This window comes from Coenobita brevimanus, chromosome 24, assembly GCF_032717465.1.
Source record: "Coenobita brevimanus isolate Jiangsu-jjx chromosome 24, ASM3271746v2, whole genome shotgun sequence".
NCBI classification, from domain to species: domain Eukaryota; kingdom Metazoa; phylum Arthropoda; class Malacostraca; order Decapoda; family Coenobitidae; genus Coenobita; species Coenobita brevimanus.
Genome location: NC_136977.1, coordinates 12384152 through 12406237, shown reverse-complemented (window position 1 = coordinate 12406237; position 22086 = coordinate 12384152). Strand labels below are relative to the sequence as shown.

General features: G+C 43.6%; 1 protein-coding gene across 2 annotated transcripts in view; it reads left to right on the top strand.

Annotated features, from left to right (window-relative positions):
* The window catches only part of LOC145393489 (uncharacterized), a 434047-nt gene that overhangs the window by 181200 nt on the left and 230761 nt on the right, over positions 1-22086 (top strand). For both annotated transcript variants that reach the window (XM_080267608.1, XM_080267609.1), the window contains exon 2: positions 11434-14643. In XM_080267608.1, the coding sequence (XP_080123734.1) occupies positions 11650-14643 (2994 nt within the window). In that variant the 5' untranslated portion in view covers positions 11434-11649. The remainder of the gene's footprint in view (positions 1-11433; positions 14644-22086) is intronic.

Sequence of the window (22086 nt, the reverse complement as noted above, 5' to 3'; positions counted from 1 at the left end):
GCTAAAAGAAGTATGTTACTGGACTGAACGGGTTAAATCTCCAGTGGCATTGTCTGCATCTTAAGAACTCTGAAATGGTCTGTAGTCGCTCATCTAGTCCTTTAATTCTTTGGCTGCATTGTTGGTTTATCAGAGGGAAATAAATTCACCTGGAGTTAGATATGATACCGGTTGTGTACAGTGTTCGTAGTTCTCAGCCACATTGTTAAAGGAGATAGATTTTTACTTTTTATGGTGGGTTCCTGTGAGTTCAGTAAGAAAGGCTACTGTTTACAGGAATAAAATAGAAAACACGTGTACCCCAAGAGTTAACTTTATTCGTGTGTCCTTATTTATTCTCATTATATATATATATATATATATATATATATATATATATATATATATATATATACTCTTTTTTTTTTTACCTCCACTATCCCTTTACTGTAACAGATATGCAGCGATTTAATTTCCTTCCTCTGTCCTTATTTCTTGGCATTATTCCCAATGATTCCTTTTATCCCCCACCACCCATGTCTTGCCACTTGAGCCGTGATGTAAATGCTCCACCCCCATCATGCCCCTCCCACTGATTCATTGCAGGGGTAGGTTGGCCGTGCACTCCCTGGCTTGCTGTACTAACCACTCTTCTCATCCACCTCTATTATTAGCTCCCATTAACCCACTATACTAAGCAGCCACTGCATTTACCTCGTATTAGCTCCCATTAACCCACTATACTAACCAATCACCTCGTCCCCCTGATATTAGCTTCCATTAACCCACTATACTAACCAATCACCACATCCACCTCTGTTAGCACCGTTTAGCACACTACACTAACCACTCACTTCATCCACCGCTTTAACCCATTATACTAACCAGTCGCCTCATCCACCTCTTATTAGCTCCTGTTAACCCACTGTACTATTAAATCACTTCATCTGCCTTTATTAATAGCTCCCTTTATTATCACCACCTACGATTTTTATGAAGCCGACTGAAAATCGTCTGACGTTAAGAATGACGAAATACAAACCAATGACGCATTTTATATTTTACTCTTTGAAATTCCAGATGATTTGAGTCAGCCTATGAGAGAGGCTTCGACCAATAAGGGTTACATGTAGCCTTCGTTAACCCTTTGGCTGGTGCAGGACTCCTTGTTAAGCTAAATCGTCTGGCGTTGTCAAGAATGAAATGGGCGTCACCGTAATTTCGAAGTTAATGGCGACTGTTTCTAACCCCATCACTATGACGTCTCCCATTAGCCAAGAAAAGACAAAAGAAAATAAAGAAGAGAAAAGGAAATATTGGTTGGCGGTACTAACACGAGAATGATTGAAAGAAAACATTCATTTGTAAACACAGGCTCCTCATCGACTTTTGCATATATGTTTTGACACCTCATGGCATTTGATACTGAGGCCGAATGAACGAGCGACTGCCACGCACACTCGGCATTATTTATTTATAAGGCTCAGGGGCCAAACAAGGGCCGGTGGTTAATGGTATCGAGGGTTATAGAGGGGTCGTGTTTTGAGGTGATGAGAGGGTCGTTTGGTTGACGGTCTTCAGGATGCTGTTGTTATTAATGATGATGAAAGACGAGGGGAGGTATTCGTAGACGTTTGTGTGGCAGTGATTGAAGTGGTTGGTAATGATGGAGAAGGAGTGGACGGTTTGGCAGGATATGTGTGTGTGTGTGTGTGTGTGTGTGTGTGTGTGTGTGATGAGAGGATCGATTGCTTGACTGTGATGATGTTGATGTTTATGATGATTGCGTGGACGAAGAAGGAAAGTTGGTATTGATGGAAGCGTGTCCAAGTGTGTATGGTAATGGTGGTGCGGGAAAGGAGAGAATGCCACGTGATCAGAGTAGTAGCTGTGTGCGGAGGGGTCGTAGCAGGGTATTGGGTTGCCAGAGCGAAATAATGGATTGGTGTGATGAGTGATAGTGAGGGTTGTAACTGGGATATTGCCTGTAGATTGATGATGTTGGTAAATAGTGGAGTAGTTGGTGGTGGTGATATGGTGTAAGTTGATTGGAGCAGTGTGGTGATAGAAGGGAGTAAACGTGGTGGTAGTGTTGCGATGGAGATGAAATGAGATACAGATACTAAATGCTCTGTAGATGTTGATGATAAGTTACCGTGTGATGGGAGCAGTGTTATATTATACTGGAATTATGGAATTGATGATGGCAGTATTAAAAATGTTGGTTAAAATGAGATGCAAATATTAAATGCGTAGTAATGTGATGTTAAGGCATAAAGTGATTGGGGGAGTGTGGTAATAGATAGGAATTATGGTAGTGATGATGGCAGTGTTGACGGTAGTAATGGAGTTTAGTGATGTGGGTTAAAATGAGATGCAAATACTATGTGCGTGGTAATGGAGTCGGTGTTGGTGATGATTACACCCAAGCGTGATGAGAGTGGTGTGATAACAGAATGGAAGAGTGGTAGTCTGGGTATCAAGAATGTAGTTTAGTGACATGGGTATAAGATTCCGTGCCAGTTGTTAATGTGTGGTGCGAGGGAGTTGCTGTTTGTGATGGTGAAGGCAGCAAGAAGAGAGATGTGATGCACAGTATGGTTTTGTTGTTGCTTATATGGTAGTATTCTAAGTGATTTGAAGATTTCGTAACACTTCCTTCTTTGGAATTTATTCTCACAACACTTCAGTATCCTCTTGTATGTTATTGACGCAAACTCAATATGCGAACGATATATATATATATATATATATATATATATATATATATATATATATATATATATATATATATATATATATATATATATATATATACTGTATATAATCATGAAATGGAATGTTCAAGGGGAGTATGCAGAATCTAAGGAAGAGGTGCTGCAAAGCCTCCCATGCCACCTATGTCAGAATACAACCCACATTGACACTAAAGATGCAGGTGGTTATGGTAATGGTTTTTTTGTAGGGATGATGATGTGTCAGGGAGAGTGGTTAAATGAAGGATAGTTTAGGATGATGGTACTTAGGGAATGGTAGTTATGATGGAGTGATAATGGGTAGGATAGATATCGGGTAGTAGTTATGGATAGATGGTAACAGGATGGTAGTGATGATAGTTTTTGTGAAAGGGTAGTTTATATGGGAGGTTGGTTATGGTAGGATAGTAGTGTAATGGGGGAATGGTAATGTTAGCGGCTGTGGGATAATGGTGCTAAAAAGGACAGCATTAGGATGGTGGTTATGATAGAGGTTATGAGATCATAGTGATTACGTAAGATTAGTTATAAGATAGTGTTTATGGAATGACGATGATGCAATGGTGGTAGTGGTGGAGGCGGGGATGGTGTGGATGTGAGGTGAGGAGGAGCAGAAGGAGGGGCTGGTGGTTGGAGGTTAGGGGTGGTGGTGGGTGCGGGATGGGGTAGGTGGTGTGGGTGTGGGTGTGGGTGGGAGTGCTTGAGGTGATAAGGTTGGGGGGTGGTCATCCATGTTTGGGGGATATTAACTAGGGTTCCTTCAAGGCCCCACACCCTCACCTTCCACCATTCTCCTCTTCCTTACTCCTTTCTTACTCTTATTCTTCTTCCTCTTGTTTTCTCCTATTATTATTCCTCTTACTTCTTTTTTTCTCCATCTTTCTCACTCGTATTCTTGTTACTGTTCACACTTTTCTCTCTTCTTCTGTATTGGCCATCTTCTCTCTTTTCTGTTCAACTTCTTTTGTTCTAAATCTTATGTTCTTCTTGGCCCCTCTTTACTACGCTTATACTCTTCTTGTTTACTCTCTTCCTTTTATGCTCATGCTCATCATCGTTCTCTCTCTCTCTCTCTCTCTCTCTCTCTCTCTCATCTATCACTGTCCAACTTTTCTCGCCTCTTGTCCTTCATTCCTCCCGTTTTAACACCCTCCTCTTCTCACCCTTGTCCATAGTTCCCCATTTCTTACATTATTAACATTACTATTAATCTCACTTCACCTTGACAAAAGCATCTCTTTATACCAACCCTCTCGCCTTCTGTGGACGCCTTGAGTTGTTTCATTCAGGCTACCACAAGACGATTTAGCTGAGGTCTTGTAGTCAGAGGGTTGAAGACTGTCTAGATTAAGCCTTGCAGTGCTTAAATATCTCTCATCTGAATAAAATTGTCTGCAAGATGTCTATTCAACTTGGGCATAGTCTCCTAAACATCTTAATTACGATAACGTTTCTAAGACAGCGTTTTGTATATTATATGTAGAATTATCTCCCCCCTCATCATCATCCTTTTCTCTCCATCACCACCCATCATCACCCAACTTTAGTCTTTGCATTTTCCTTTTTGCCATCTCCACTTTCCTTCATTCCTCCTTCCTCCCTTTTCTTCCCTTCCTTATCTCTTGTCGTGATTCCTGTGCCACTCACTTCTCATTAATATTTTCTTTCCCGTCTCCATCCTCTTACCTGTCTTCCCCTCCTTGTTAATTTTACCTCCCTGTCCTCTTTCCTCCAATCACTTGCCTCCCTTTCCTCCTCTTAATCACTTCTCTTCGTCTTCCCTTCCCCCTTCTCTCTCTCTCTCTCTCTCTCTCTCTCTCTCTCTCTCTCTCTCTCTCTCTCTCTCTCTCTCTCTCACACACACACACACACACACACACACACACACACACACACACACACACATCTTAACCTTAAAACATACAGAATTCCCCTCACCTGATCAAACTAGATGCCATATGCAGTGTAGGTAAGGCAGCCACTGAGCCCTGTTGATTAGTTTACAGGTAGCGAGAGGGAAGTAAATAATTGACGTCATACCAGCGAAGTGTTTAATGCTGTTGTTGTTGTTGTGAAGCCTTGCACTCAGGTGGAATACTTAACTCATAAAGGAGAGAGAGAGAGAAGAAAAGGGGGTTACATTATATTTAAGAGAGAAATGATGAAAGATGGATGTGAGAGAGAGAGAGAGAGAGAGAGAGAGAGAGAGAGAGAGAGAGAGAGAGAGAAAGTGGTTACATTTAAGAGAGGTGATGAAAGATGGACATACGAGAGAGAGAGAGAGAGAGAGAGAGAGAAACCCTAGTTGGAAGTGGTCTCGTCAGTCTGGTTGTTGTTTTTATTGGCTTGTTGCGTAATTCCCCGCATTTAATTATATATATATCATTTATCGCTGTCTCGTAGGGTCGGGCGATGGGGAGGCGGGTGAGTCAGTGGTAAGAATAGATGGGAGACGGGGGGGAGAGATGGAGGGAGAGAGGAGATAGAGAGTGAGGGAGTGGAGACTGGGAGGGAGATGAAAAGAGAGGGGAGATAGAAATTGAAGGAGAGACTGAGGTAGGGAGGGAGGGAGGGAGGAGGTAGAGATGGATGGAGAGACTAAGGTAGGTAGGAAGGAGATAAAGATGGATGGAGAGACTGAGGTAGGGAAGGAGGAAATAGAGATGGTTGGAGAGACTGAGGTAAGGAGAGAGGAGATAGAGATGGATGGAGAGACTGATGTAAGGAGAGAAGAGATAGAGATGGATGGAGAGATTGAGGTAGGAAGGGAGAAAGTAAGAGATGGAAGGAGAGAGGAATAAAGTTGGAAAAAGAGACTGAGAGAGAGAGAGAAAGAGAAAGGAGATTTAGATGGAGGGAGAGACATAGGTAGGGGGAGATTGAGGGAGAGAAGATATAGGGACGGAGGAAGTAACCGATATAAAGAAGACTAAGGGAGAGAGATACAAAAATGGGAGGGAACGAGAGACGGAGGGAGAGGGAAGAGAGAGATGGAGGGGGAGACTAAGAGAGGGAAGAGATAGAGGAGGGAAAAGAAAGGGAGGAGGGGATTAAGTACAGTAGATTGGAATTGTAAGAAAGGATTGTGAAAATTAATGAAATATATAAGAAGGGGGGGGGGAAGGACGAGAAGGGAATATAAGAAATGTACAAACAGGACAAAATCAGAAAAAGGAAGAGTTTTGAATTGCAATATGTGCCGTGAAAAAATGCAGACTTAAAAGAAGAGGATTAGTGAAATGCGTAGAAGGGAATAAATTACCATAAGAATAAGGGGAGGAATAAAGCGTAGATACAAACATAAAGAGAAGCAGTGTATGTAGAGGAGAAAATGGTAAAGAAATGGTAAGGGATTAGAGAAAGGAGATACTGTAAGTGTTAACGAGGGAGTATGATATAAAGACAGTTTGATAAAAAGGCAGAATGTAAGGAGGAGAAACAGAGTGAAAAGAAGGAAAGAGATGGAGAGGAATAAGTAACAATAAAAGAGGGAGAAAGCTATGTAAAGGAGAACAGAGGAGAACGAGGAAAAGGGCATCGATACAAGCTGGGAGAGACCAGAATATGAGGAGAAGAACTTATATGAAGGAAAGAAAACAAAAAGAACGCGAGGAGAAGGGCATCGAAACGACAGAGAACAAAAAGAACGCGAGGAAAAGGGCATCGAAACAAGTTGAAGGATAAATACAAGAACCCGTGTGAAGGAAATGAGAGGAGAGTAGGAAGCCATCAGAGGAAAGAGGGAGATGGAATATGGGAGCTGGAAAATTACACGAAGAGAAGTGTAGAAAGGAAAAGACAGGGAGCCCGTGAAGGCGAGCAAGCGTTAAAAAAGTAGATGAAGCAAAGTAGAAAGAAGACAGCGAGGTAGCAAAATAAAAATATGCGAAAGGGAGTAGAGGAAGTAGAAAATAGACGGAGATAGCGAAAGAAAGCAGACGTGTGAAATTATGGGAAGGGAAGGAGAAAGGAGGAAGACAGCAAGTTAGCGAAGGAAAGCAAACGTCTCGATGCCTGTGTAAGCAAACTGTTCGGCCTGGCGAATGGTTATTAAGAGGGCGTGAGTCAGTAGGAATAAGAGTCACAGTGAGTCATTGAGAGAGAGAGAGAGAGAGAGAGAGAGAGAGAGAATTGTAATCTGAGTGAATGATAAAGTGAGGAAGCGTAAATGTGGTAGGAAATATGAGAGAGAGAGAGAGAGAGAGAGAGAGAGAGAGAGAATTGTAATCTGAGTGAATGATAAAGTGAGGAAGTGTAAATGTGGTAGGAAATATGAGAGAGAGAGAGAGAGAGAGAGAGAGAGTACATGTTTCGTTGAGGGAGAGAGTTAAGAGTACAAACATTACCTTGTGAGTGTGGTGAGTGAAAGTATACAGTTCAGTGCGTGGGAGGCATTATGAGTAGAAACACTAAGTTGTGAGAGTGGTAGACTGAGAATACATCATTGAGTGAAAGGACTTAGAGTACAAGCATTACACTGTGAGGATGGTTGAGTGAAAGTACATGATTCTGTGCACGAGAGGAATGAAGAGTACAAGCAATAACCCTTATGAGTTGTAGGGTGATAGTGTTAAGCTTAGTAGTGAGATATGAATTACTAACAGTAATTTGTGAGAGTAGCAGGGCATATAAAAGTAGAGAGAGAGAGAGAGAGAGAGAGAATAATTCAGAGTGAGTGCACCATTCAGTGGGTGCGAGGAGTTACGGAGTCCAAGCGTTAAATTGTGTGAGTAGTTGTAGGGCTGATAAAATGAAAAACATGGAGCGGCTATAACTAAGAGTAAATTGTGAAAGGTGGCGAGGTAAAGAACGCGATATCAATGCAGGAGGAGCGAGTGTGCCTGCGAACGAGGAAGTGCAGACGTGGGAGGGGTGTAGAGTAACCACTAGAGGCATTCACAGAGCAGCTTAACCAATTCACCCCGGACACATTTCCTGCTTTTTTGCTATTCCTTGACGATTTTATTTTATTAAGAAAAGATATGTAGAGGTGTTCATTGAGGAACTTTAGCTTAACCATTTCAGGTGGGAGACATTCTCTGCTTTATTCTTGTTATCCCTCGACGATTTTATGTAACTAAGAAAGGATATGTAATAGTGAAGGGGTTAATGAAGTGTATATATAACCAATCTGGTTTGAAATATATCCCGCCGAGTTAAATGAAATCCTCAGGAGATGACAAGAATTAAAAAAAAAAAAAAAAAAAAAAAGGTTTGTGGATTGAAAGGGTTAACCAGTTTCCACGATAAACAGGTCTTCTCTTTGGGTTAGCAGGTTTCATAACACCTCTTCTTCAACGATTTACTTTGCCTGATACAGATTAGTATCCTCTTGTATGCTACTGATGCTAATTGTGTCGATATTGCGAAACACATGACATACAAGAGTGTTAAATTTTATCATGCAGAATTAATCGCTAAGGAAAGGGTACCACGGAGTCTCACTTAAAATCAAGAATACCACTCACATATCAGTGTATTATCGGAAGAACTACTTTTGCTTGGTTTGTTTTCATATACATGAATGTTCATTCGAATTGGATTGAGAGGTGTTTAGTAGCTGTATTAACAGACGTAAGAGGAGCCAAAGAAACTTTATGAATGTGAACTGTATGAGTGAAAGTAAACCTAAGAAAAGACTGAATATATGGTGTGTGTGAAAGTGAATCGCTCAAGAAACTTCATAAATGTGAGTTGTATGAGTGAAGTGTAAACAGGCTCAAGATAGTTTATTAATATGGCAGCAGGTGTTCTAGGAAGGCCAGATGTAACCAGAAAAGGAGGATTTTATAAGTCGCAGCGCTTACTGATGCCAAGAGTAGTTACTTGGTGCCCATCTGTTGTGTTGTATTATTTATATCTGACTCTTGTTCACTTGTTGCCCATTTTTAAGCATCATTTATTCATTTGTTTTTATTTACGGGTAACCCTTTCTTCCTTGTCCCATGTCTAGTGCTCTCTTTAGTCTCCATTTTTATCCTCCATTGTTATCAAACTCTTCCTGTTTTTTTTTTTTTTTTTTTTTTTTTTTGTTACCAGCGTACGATGACGTCTTTTGTATTACTCACTCTTGCTACCGCCAGACGATATTACTTAGTTTTGGAGACACCTACTTGTTAAGGTGATACAAGCATCCTCCATTAGCTGCTTCAGTAGGAGAGATCTTTTCCTAAGCTGGATAAAATCGTCTTGAGGTAGCAGACATATACTAAAAGCAAGACGTCATCGTACTGAAATTGTTAACGAGCAACCATGCCCTTAGCAATTTCAACCCGTTGACTTATTCTTAACATTATTCTCGCCATCTCCAAACTACGCGTTTCCCTGTAGGAGAGAATTTTCAGGCTGGAGGGGTTAGATCCAGTAATAAGCCCCTACAGTATGAGACGCCTGTACTAAGCTGAATAATATCGTGTGACAGAAGGAACATACCATAAAGACGTCATTTGGAAATTCAAAAGCACGTCGATATTCTCATGTATGTCACCTGTGCAAGCTGTGTCAAGTTTTAGACGGTATAGCTGACATACAAAACAATATCGAAGTGTAAATTTTGCCGATTAAGGGGCAGAGTAAGAGGTGCAACGGAGCCTCGTAAGCCCATGAACCCCTTCACTCTCGATGGCGGTTATTTATTGTTGTATTCTTGCTGCTCTGAGACGATTTGTTCAGCTGAAGAGAGCCACCCAGTACAGTATGGTTTAATGATCTCCGTATCTATCCCCTCCAGTTCATAAAATCTCTCCGAAGCTGAATTTCGCCTGGATATAGTAAGGAATAAATAATGGAAACTCATGGAACTGACGGACTTAATATACAGCTCAAAGGTTGCTAATTCCTTAATCTATTATAACTCTTTGCATTTCTTATTATTAACGTGCGACGCTTATGTTGTTATTGTTATTATTTTATGCGAATATTCTGTGCTTGTACTGAAAGAGCTTATTCCCGTATAATTATCACTTTCAGAATGGTGACGTCTTGGTTTCATTTGCCCTTGATGCCTCCAGACGATTTATATTATTTAGGAGAGACGCTTGTTCTTGGAGGGGTTAATGGCGTTACCCAGTCCCCCCCCCCTTCCACTTCGAAAAGCCCTCCTAAGCTGAGAAAAATCGTCTGGCGGTGGCGAGAATATAATAAAGCGTCATCATACTGAAATTATTAACCTCTTCACTCCGATGACGTGCATTTTATTTTTGCTACCTTCAAGCATGTATATTTAGCCTCGGAGTTTTATTTATTTATTTATTTATTTTTTTAAGACTTTGAGGGGTTAGATACATCTTTAGTAACCCCTTCAGAACAAGAGATATTTCCTTAAGTTGAATAAAATCATTTGGAGGTAGCATGAATAAGATAAAATACGTCACTGGATTGAAGGATTGACTGTTGTTGCTGCCGCGGGATTACTTAACATTTAACAACTTGCTTACTTTATATATATATATAAAAAAAAAAAGGCATACGAAGCACTGGCCCGGACACAGTTATGCCGTAGGATTAAGTCTGTGAAATATATATGATGTGAAATAGTACTGAAATAATCCCTTGTCATGAAATATAAGAGATTGTATCGCATTTCATGGAGCCTCGCCGTGATCTTCAGCGAGAGAAGTAATGTGAGTGTGACTGAGAATGGGAGACGTGCAGATTAGCCTTGTGTGAGAAGTGTATAAATTGAGAGAACGGATGATAATGATGATGATAATGATAATGATGATGGTGAAAGAAAAGGGAAAAGATATTGAGGAAGGAGATGAACGAGTGAAGGTGTATCTATATAATGTAGGAAAATTATGAGAGAATAGACAGGAATATTAAGTTAGGAAAGAAAAAATGATGATGATGATGGAAGAAAAAGCTAGTCAGGAGGGAATCGAATGACTGAAGAATCATGGAAGTGGGCATTGAGAATAGAGTGTGGCGTTTAGGAGAAATGTGGTGAGGAAAAGAGAGCAAGCCGAGATCTGACGAGGGAATGTATGTGTGAGGGAAATGAGCGCTGTGAAGGCACGAAGGAACCATGGCGAGCTGGTTGTGGAGAGAATGGAGGATGTGGGAAGTAGGAAATGAGAAAAAATGTAGGAGAAAGAATAGTCACGAAAATTAAGTGGGAGAAAAGGTAACGATGATGATGAAAGTGATGATGGAAGAAAAGGACAAGAATAGCGGGCGAGAAAACAGGAATATTATAAGAGAAAGGATAGTCAGGAATATTTGAAGTGCGAAGGAAAGTTATTATAGGGATCGGTGTTTGAGATTACCTAGGTTATCAAGAATGTGGATGTAGAGAATTCAGTATTGCTGTGGGAAATGGAAGAAGGAATGAGACCAGTACAGAGTCAGATGATGGAAAAAGAAGAGAATTATGGGGAAACAGAGGAATGGATGAAGGATGAGTAAATCAGAATGCAGAGTGAAATGAAGTGAACATTAGAAAAGACGCAAGGATAATGGCAAAAAATAGAACGAGATGGGAAGGTAAAGAATGAAAAAGGAGTGTGTGCTTTACTTTAGTGCGAGATGTGGGAAAGTTAGTGGACTTCTTAGTTTAAAGGCAGGAGGGTACGTTGAGGGAGAGTAAAAATGAGAGTGAGAGTGGGAGCGAGAGGCTGAGTTGAGGAGAGTGACTACAGGAAGAGTGAGTGTGGCTGGTGGCGCCGCGCTGAAGCTAATATTATTGTGTCATTTTTAGCCGTGTTGGTGGCAGTGGTGCCAGCCAGGGCGGCAGCGGCAGCGAGAGACGGCGCAACCCCGGCCAGTTGTGTGGTGGCCGGCGTGATTGGTGCAACAGTGTAGCTGTGAGGTGCAGCAGTGAGTGCAGTGTACAGTGCAGTGCATAACCAAAGTGATAGAGAGAGTGGTGGAGTGGAGTGTGGTGAGGTAGGGCCGCAGTGATGCCCCGGGTAGTATGGTGGAGGCCGCGGTGGCAGGCAGCGGGGCCGGTGCCGTGACCAAGGTGGTGGTGGCCAGCTCTAGGGTGCCACTCACAGCATCCAGAGTGCAAACCTGTCGCGGCGTACACGTGCTGGGCGTCAGTGCATGTGCCGCGCCTGCACCCTGTCCCGCACACTATGGTGTCTGTGTCCCAGTGGTTGTTAACATCACTGACCCCGTCAATGCTTTAGGAACTGTCCACCCTGACAAAGACGCCATCTTGAAACTTGTTGAACAGAACAGGAAAAAGTGTATAGATAAAAGAGCATCGTCAGGAAGCGAAGATATTCATCAGGAGGAGGTCCAGGTGCGTGTAAGTGAAGCAGTGAAGGACTTTGCTGGCGGCGTGGACGGAGAGCGGCTGGAGCAGCAGCAGGAGGAGGAGGCAGCGGGCACGCTGGCCGAACTGGCAGCAGGGGAGCGGGCAGGGCCCCGGCCCTCGGCCGCCCAGCTGTTTTCAGAACTCATGCAGACGGACGACGTGTCCACCATAGCGGCACAGATTGCCAATCAGGCAGAGCTTATTTACCAGACCTGGAAGACCACAGGTCTCAATCCCAACGACCTTATTCGCTACCACAGAATCGGCACAGAGGGCGGCGTGCTGGACGGCGGGGATCAGGCTAGCCTTGTGGAGCCCCGCGCCGCCCAGCCCGCCCCCGCCGCCGCCGCCGCCACTGCGGCCACCAAACCCCGCACCCCCGTCAGGAACATCAGCCCCGCCCCTCCAGGCTCCTCTCCTGCCGTCCCAAGAAAACTTATTGACACTTCCCTCCATAACGGTCGGGCACACGCCCCTTCCCCCACCCGCACCCTCAACACCTCCCCACGGCCTTACGTCCCTCCTGGCTCACCCTCACCCTCATCCTCCCCTGGAGTACAGCAGCACCAACCAGTATTTCCTACCAACAGCATCTCGTCGACACTCCAGCAATCCCCCCGTCAAGGCCAGGCCTCACCCCACTCTCCGTCTCCAGGCCCCAGCAACCCACGGCCCTTTATAACACCGAGCTACCCCCAGGGAGGCCGTATCATCCCCATTCAACCGCCCCCGCCTCCGGAACGATCTTCATCGTATTCTGGAGTGGACCATTCACCTCAGCCTCAGGAAGAGGGTCAGGTGAACCTGCTGGGAGACCCAGACTTAGAAGCGTCATTGCAGGAACTGGTGAACTCCTTCGTGGTGGAGGACAAGGCGAGACAACACGCCGCTGTGGCCGCCCTGGCCTCACAGCGGCCCACCGCCCCTTCTTCAATCCAGGAGGCCCTTCAGAGGTTCGAGCGCCAGATGGCAATCACCTCACGAACTGCTGCTCACGCTGCTCACATATCTAGCCAGCTTTCACAGGGGCCTGCCGTATCTTCTCCTTCCATGATGGGGCGTTTTAATCAGCAACAACCTCCACAGCAGCAGCTGCAACAACAGCCATTCAGTAATAGCATGGCTAGCAGCAGTAGCTCACCCATGAGCAGCAGCAGTTTGACAATCAACACGATGGGTCGGCGGTACGGCGGCACGCGTGGCGACATTACAGCCGCCTCGGAATATGTGAAGCATCAGATGGAGCAGGAAGCACGCTCCCGTCGTTCAGTTTCTCCAAGTCCTATCGTTTCACAGCCTGGCTGGAATGAACCACCCGCTCCCAACACCTCTACTTGGCCCCTCAAAAACAAGCAACCAGCTATCGTGGAAAGGAAGGGCCCCAAGCAGGTTGTTTCCTCGTCTCACGTGTCATCTGCATCATCTTCATCAGTCTACTCTTCAGGCAGCAGCAGCAGCAGCACTACTACCTCTACTAATTACATCACCACTTTGGAGGCTCGAGTTGAGAGTTCTAGCGGACAGAAATTCAGTGGTGTGCCGCTACGCCATAAGGTGGTTACTATGTCGGCTGTCGACCAGGAAGAAGAGCGGCTCATGCACGCCCTCCGAACCGGCACCCTCATAGACGACGGCGACCACCTGCGTCCTATAGGCCAACAGCGACCCTTATCTATGCCTGCCCTTCCGTCGCAATCTGTCTCGCAACCCGTCCAGCCCACCGTCACTTCCACCACCGCCACTACAACCCCCCAAGACATCACCCCAACGCCCCACCCTAGGAAACCTAAGTACTCCATTAGCGTCACAGTTGATGTCGATAAACCAACTGAAGCTCCTCAGCAACGCTCTCCACAGCCACTACAACCCCAGCAACGATCACTGCTGCAGCAACAACAGCAGCAGCAGGTACAACAAAAGTTGCAGCAGCAGCTGCAAATTCATCAACAACGAGTGCAGCAACAGCAGCAGATGGTTCAGCAACAAATTCAGCAGCAGCAGCAACAAATGATGATGAGGCAGAACACTGTGCCAACGCGCCTGGGTGTGAAGATAGGAAAGGAAACTGATATGTCTGCCGTAGATTTCGCCAAGGTCCGATACCAGGAGTCTCAGCAGCACCCACACTCCTCGCAACGCCTCGATGATTATCGCAACATAACTTCCAAGCAGATTGTCAATGGGGATGGCCGTGTTATGATGGCTCGCAGTCGTTTCGAAAATGGCAGTGCAGCACTCACAGATTCGATGTGGCGGGGTGGTCTTACCATCCAGGCAGATGAGGTTGGCTCCACGCTCCCGGAATTCTACAGACGCAAACTGCGTAAAATGAGGAAGGCAGGGTCACCTGAACCTCAGGTGGCTGGCAGCATCTCAGCGTTGCCGCATCCCGAGTTGACGGATCAGCAGAAAGCACACATTCGGGAAAGGTCACAGTCGCCTACGGCCGGGTATAACAGTGCTGGTGTGGCTATCAGGCCCTTCCTCACGCAGGGCAGCGTGGCCGAGCGTGTTCTCATATTTGAACGAGCGCCGGCCGAAATGAAGCCCAAACCCGGGCCGCCCACCACGCCCGCTCACACGGAAAAGCGCCGCCCCGCCCTCTCCACGTGGCGCGACCCCAACGAGGTTCGCTCCATCGCACAGGTCAGTCTTGTACCAGCAGCCAGGTCATGGTTGCCACATCATCACAGCTTGTACCAGCAGCCAGGTCATGGTTACCACATCATCACAGCTTGTACCAGCAGCCAGGTCATGGTCAACATTATCATCACATCTTGCATTCCATCAGCAGGCAGGTCACGCTCACATCATCACTACTTCATCATATAATTTTCCACAGTCACTAGTGACCAAGCACCACATCATTTACCGTTACAGATCATCACTTAAAATTTGTCACAGTCAGTCATTTTTCACAATCATGTCACTCGCATTAACAAGTCATCACTTCACAGTGTTGCAGTGTCTTGCATATTCACCACTTCAGTATGAGAACCCATTCAAAAATTGACATCCCCACATAACTTGTCACAGTTAGTCGCCACCCATCACCACACCACTTGTCATAATAAATCATCCCTTCAGAGCATTGCGGTGTATCGTTAATTAGCCCATTCAGTACAGAAACTTCTCTTAATATGGGTAAAATTGTTCAGAGGTAGCCGGAACAAAGAAAAAAAATACAATGTCATCGTAGTGTAAGTGTCGATGGAGCCTGTTGCCATATCCCGTCTTTGTCCCTCGTCACCACCACACGCAGGCACTCTCTACCCATCACCACATCACCTCGCTTCCTCCAGACGATAATATTCAACTTGAGGGAGAACATGTATAGCTGTAAGGGATTAATGGGGTCTGTAACTAACCTCGCGGGTTGAATAAGTTTTGTTAAATTGAATCGTTTGTAGGCAGCAAGAGTGAAATAGAAAATACAGTGCGTCATCGGACTGAAGGCCTAAAAGTTCAGTCAGATTGTCGGGAGGCAGCAAGAATAAACAAAGAAGACAACGTTTTGAAGAAAGGATTAATTTTTTTTTTACCCTCTCTGAACAATATTTTTTTCCCCTAAAGATGAATAATTGACCGCGTTCTAGGTAGTGTAGGAAGCATCGTAACACCTCTTCCTTCGCGATATATTTTGCGTATTACATCTGAATATTCCCTTATGTGCTGTTTGTATGGTTTAATATCGACGTAGTTTGCATCAGTAACAAACAAGAGGATACTTATGAGTTATGCTGAATAAATCGCAAGTAAGAAGTGTTCCGATATCTCCAAAGCCACTTAGAACACGACGCAGTATCTTATGGGGTAGATTAGGTTAAAAAAAAAAAAATACGATGACTTTTTTACTACCCCCTAGACAGTATTATTCAAATTTAGGTTGCCTCCCAGTAGTGAAGGGGTTTATGAGGTGTATGGGACCCCCCCCCTCCCCCGCAGGTCAAATAGTTCCTCTAAAGCTGAAGAAAATTAAGCACCGGAACGTAATCGGATTTTTTTTTTTCGTCATTTGCAGTATGATCATTCATTCCTATATCGGCTTATTCATAGTCATCAGTTATATGGTCATTCATTCCTATATCAGTTTATTCACCATTACCAAGTTGAATCAGCATATCTCACCATTCCCAGTGTTATCATTCAGCCCTTTCAGTCTGATGACATATTTGTTATCCATACGACACTTTGCACCTTAGGATGGACTTCTCTAAGTGGAAGCGTTAGATATAGCCTTCATTAACCCGTTCAGTACCAGAGGGTCATGCTAATCTAAATAAAATTGTCAGGAGGTAGCCAGAATGAATGTAAAATACGTCATGGGATTATATTTAAGAGATCCGTCGTGTGATGCTTAAAATCGTTTGTAGTTTCCTAGAGTAAAATGAACAAGATACCGTGGTAGTGGATAGATTTTGGTTGCATTTTGTAACCTGACTATGACAGGTCCCTTCTAAGTTGAATGAAATTGTATACCGGTAATAAGAATAAAGAAAAAAAAAAAAGCCACCATAGTGAACTGAGAACAGCAAGTGCAGTTTAGTACCTACATACACATTGAGACTCCATGCGTTGTCTCACACGGAAGTACAAACGCCACAACTGGATATGGCCTCTAGTGGTTTTAATTCGAGAGGTATTTAGGATTTATTGCACACTTATTGCTATTCAGGGACGAGCGACTCATGACTCGCCTGAGATGTTCTGGACTGAGACGCCAAACCTCTTGTTCCTGATTGGACAACAAAGAATGGAATGGCAGAAGAAAAAAAAATGAGATTCTTCACAGACTACTTTTTTTTTTTCTACCGTTCATTCCGAGCAAATTATTGTTTTTTAGCTTATTCTTGCCATCTCCAGACGAGTTTATTCGGCTCAGAAGAGACTACGAGCTTGAAGCGTTTGAGATAGTCCAAATAATCCCTTCCATGTGAGATGGTTTTCCCAGGTGTAACAAAAGCATACTGGGGTAGCAAGCAGAAATAAAATAAAGGATGGAGGAGGTCAGTCAAATAAGTGGAAGGAGAAGTAGGCTAAGTAACTATTAATATAATCATAACTTACTTTTTTTTACGATTATATACACTACCTGTATACAAATTACTGGATATTTTCTCCTCAACCATTTAATATCTGTTGACGGGGAGTTCGTTCAGTGCAGGAATTTTACTTGTTTAACTTTTAATATAGCATTCAAGTTCCTTATTTTCTTTGTATCAACATTATACGCCACAGGTACTTGTGATGTTTTGCCTGCTCTTAATATACAGTTTATCTTCAATTTTTTATGCCATTTGGAGAGTTCATTGTTTATCTTCATTTTTTTTTTTTTTTTTAATGCTAGTTGGAGGGTTCATCAAATTTTGACTGTGGCACTCCAGTTTCCTTTGTTCGGAGAGAGTATTTGCCTTGTAAAGATCACATGTACTTGCTGATATTTTACCAGCGCTAATTTCCTGTTTGTCGTCATCCATTTCAGTATGTTGATGGGGGGTCGTATCAGTCCAGTATCTCACACGTAAATATTAATGGGGTGCTCAAGTGTCAGCATTTTCTTCACGATTATTTGCCTTGTACAGATCATTCGCACATGTGTTATTTTACCTACTGTTAATATCCTGTTTGTCTTCAGCCATTTAATGTATTTTTTTTCTGGGGAGTCTCTATCAGTCCAGTAACTCGCAAGTACCTGTAAATGTGAGATTCAAGTACATTATTTTCTTAGCGAGTATTTACCGTATACAAATCACGCATAGTTGTGATTTTTACGAGGTGCTAATGTTCTGTTTATCTTACGCGCCAGTCTTCCCCCCCACCCCACCTCTCTTTGTCGAAGGAGTGATGGAGACCACATACTCATCCCTTCCCTCTCCTGTCTTCTCTCCACTTACCTCTTCCGTCCCGCTTCTGTCCGCCCCCCTTCCCCTCCCCTTCTCCCACCGTCTCCACACACACACACACACACACACACACACACACACACACACTCTCTCTCTCTCTCTCTCTCTCTCTCTCTCTCTCAGCGCGTACTGTAGATAGTAGAGGGGAGGGAGGAACAGTAAAGGAATGGTAGGGGGGGGAGAGGGGGGAGGGATGGGGCGAGAGGGTAATATTAATGCTTGTAACTCCTTCATTACGAAAGGCGGCCCTCATCTGAATAACATCGCTTGAAGGTGCCGAAAGAGTAGAAAAGACATCATCGCACTAGGCGTTGCATTTTTAAGTGTGTGTGTGTGTTTGGCGATTTCGCAACTCATCTCACTTAGCTATTTATTCCGCACATTATATCATAGTATACCCCTGTATGTTACTGACGCAATTATGTCAATCTGAATATGATATAAACAATTGAAGAGAATATTAAAGTGTTATATGGAAAATACATCGCGAAGGAATTGTGCTGTAAAACCTCCTATGCCGCTCACCATATGACCTTATAATGGAGAACGAAGTTTGTTGTAAACCCCATTACCATGATAGGTCTTCCCAGATTCTGACTAAAATCGTCTGGCAGTAGCAGCAATAATTAATAAAGAGCACATCATCATACTGAAGGGGTGACAGGATGTGCCAGGAAATTAAAGAAAAAGAAGTATTGTTTGTACGGGTAATTTTAGGATATTGAAGGTGAAGACCAAAACTAGTTACTTTTACAGTTATTTCATTCGTCATACAGCAGGAAATGACTGGTGGATTAATAGCAGGCAGGTGGTGATGGGGACTGTGTGGTGATTGCAGTTGCAGGAAGTGACGGATGGGTTAGTGATAGATGTAGTGGCGATCGCAACTTATTTCATTTCAGTTGCAGTAAATAACTGGAACTTTCATGGAAGTAGTGATGATCGCAGGTTTTGATCGTATCTCACTTCCATAAAGTAATTGGTGTATTAGTGATGGACTAGTGGTTGTTAAGTGATTTTGGTATTGCTGAAAATCATTTACAATCACCAGTTTATCACTAACACACCCGTAACTTGCAGCCATCACGACTACTTGCATATAATCATCCCTCCAGTCATTCCCTGCAGTGACTAATGGAGGTGGTGGTGGCTTTGGTGCGTGTTCTTGTTACCGGTAGTTTATTGCGACTACATGAAATGGTGGACAGACAGGTTAGGGATGGTGGTGGAGACTGTGAATATATTTGAGTTTATCATCATCATCATCATCCCAACCTCTTTTCTGACCTAAGGCTGGGGTGGATTATGATTGGGAATGGGAGGAGATGGAAGCAGTTTATCTTTACAATTATAGGAAATGACTTGTTAGTTATTGGTGGAGGGATTGTAATGACGATGGACATGATTTACCGTATATCTTTTTTTATCGACATGGATTCAATAATTAACATACAATAACGTCATAACATACAAGATCCAGAAATGGAAGATGCCTTGGATCTTTTTCTTTTTTCCCTCGCTGACACTGGATAAATTGTGGAATAAGGCGCTTGGATAAAATGTGAACGGGTTTAGTTTTATTCTTACTGCACCAGAATGATTTTATTCAGCTTAGAAGAGGGCCCTGGTAGTGAAGGGTTTAACGAAGACTGTATCGGCTGTATCTGACCCCTCAAGATTCGAAAGTCTCCCCCAAGGTGTATAAAATTGATTGGAGGTAACGGGAACAAAATATGGCTATGAGAGGATTATCCCCGTGATTACTGTGCTTAATTTTGTATGATTCTCGCTATACCAAACCACTGTATTCAGTTCCTTCAACCCAGGGACGTCTGTTTAAATCTTGCTTGCTATCTCCAGACAATTTTAATCATCCTTGGGGAAACTGCAGTAGAGGAGTTTGATACAGCTTTTAGTAATTCCTTCCTGGGTTGAATACAGTTGTCAGACGGTAGCAAAAGGAAACTAAAAATAAGTCAGTGAAGTGAAGGGGTTAAGAGGGTATGTCTGGAAGAGGGTATGTTTGGAGGTGAGCCATGACAAATAAACTCCAATAAGGCCCTTTGCTATGAGAGGTGTTCCTTTAGCTAAGTAAACTCGTCTGGCAGTAGCGAGAATTGAGAAGACTTCATTTGGTGTGATGCTTGGCTGTATAGTGATGTCAGGTTGTACTGATGTCGCTTTGACTGATGTCCGGTTATAGTGATGTCAAGCTCGGTATTGGTGTCATTCTGTATTGCTGTCAGTTTTTGGTGTCGGAGTTTGTAGTTATATCTGATGATGATGTTAAGTTGTGGTGATGTCAGGTTTCAGTGACATCAGTATCTAATTGTATACAGTCATTTCGCATTGACGTCAGACTGTAATGATGTCAGGATGTAGTGATATCAGGCTGTACTAACGTCAGGTAGCCCTCGTGATGCCGTGGTGTAGGTAATGTCAGGTTGTAGTGACGTAAGCTTTGTGGTAATGGCAAGTATTGATGTCAGGTTCTGAAGTGATATCAGGTTGAAATGATGCCAGTCTTTGAAGCTAGTGATCTTGGCAATAACACTGACGAGGTAATGATATGATGTTTGATGGGAAAGTGTTGGTGGATGTGATGGTGTGAGTGTGTCGGGTTGGTGGCCACGCAAGCAGTCACTCTGCTGCGTGATGCTTGATGGAAGGCAGGGTAGTGGCCGGAGAGAGAGAGAGAGAGAGAGAGAGAGAGAGAGAGAGAGAGAGAGAGAGAGAGAGGAAAACGAGGGCATCAAGAACAAGACGAGGATTTAGGGCAAAAGATGAAGTGTTTGACAGGCAAAAAAAGAGGAAATTGAGGAGGAAGGAATTAGTGCGTGGGGAGGGGGAAACTAGGGAAGAGAACGTAAAACCAGGAAGGTGAGAGTCTAGAGGATGGTGTAATTGACAAGAGGATTTAGAGAAAAGATGAAGAGAGTGATAGAGATAATAAAGAGGAAATGAAGGAGACGGAACGAGAGAGTGAGTTTGGAAAATTTAGGAATGTGAATGTAAATAAAGAAAAGAGATGGAGCAGGGAGTTCAAAGAGGAGAAACTGGAAGAAAAATATGTGAGTGGAAACGAGGAAGAGAATGGGAAAGTTAATGAGAGATAAAAGAGGTGAGAGAATGAGGTTATGAGTGTAGAAATTAGTCGAGTAAATACAAAAGAAAAAAAATAAAGTAATAGCTTATACAAGAGGAGGAATTTAGAGAGGATAAGGAGCAAGCGATTGAATGCGGAGGTACAAAAGAGGATACTGGGGAGACAGAAGGAGCTTATGAGTGGAGTTTCTAGGAAGTGAGAAAGATGAAAGTGAGAGCACAGTAATTAGAGAGAGAGAGGGGGGGGGGATAGGGAGGGAGGGAGCGAGAGGTGCTAATGCTTTCTGACAAGTTTAATATTAGGTGAGGGAAGATGGTGGGAAGGCTGAATGCAAGACGAGGCAGATGGGGGTGTGGAAGGGAAGGAAAGGAAGGGAAGGAAAGGCAGAAAAGAAAGAAAGCTGAAAACATATCAAAGGAAAACCAGGCATAAAAGGGAAATGCAAAATAGGTCTTTTGGAAGTCTAGAGAATTAAGAATCAGCGTAGAAGTGAAAGTGAAAGAGAAGAAGGTAGAGTAAGGAAAGAAAGTAGAAGTGTAGGTGAAAGTGAGTAGGAGTGTGAAAGAAGCAGGTGGAAGGTGGTTGATGGAGATAAGTAGAAGTGGAGGGAAGGGGGGAGGGAAAGTTGGTGGATGGAGATAGGCACATAGAGATGGGGAGACATAAGAAGTGCAGGAGGGAAGAGTGGAGGAAGAAGGAAGTGGGTAGGTAGGTGGAGGGATGGAAGAGGTGGAGGAAGCTGAGAGAGAGAGAGAGAGAGAGAGAGAGAGAGAAACGAAAGGAGGACGTGAAGGACGCTTGAAAATAAAGCAGGTTGAGGGGAACAGGTAGGTGAAGAAGAGAAGTGGAGGGAACTGATGAAGAAAAATTAGGTGGATAGAACTAAGCAGAGGCAGGTGCAGAGAAGTAAGAAATGAGGGGAAGTGCGTGTAGAGATAGATGGATAGATAGATGTAAGAAGTTCAGGCGTGGGTAGATAAATAGGTAGGTAAAGAGAACTAGAGTATGGAGGGAAGAGTGAAGAAAGGAACAGGTGAATGGAGGTAGGTAAGTGGGAGACGGTAAGAAAGTGAGGGAACG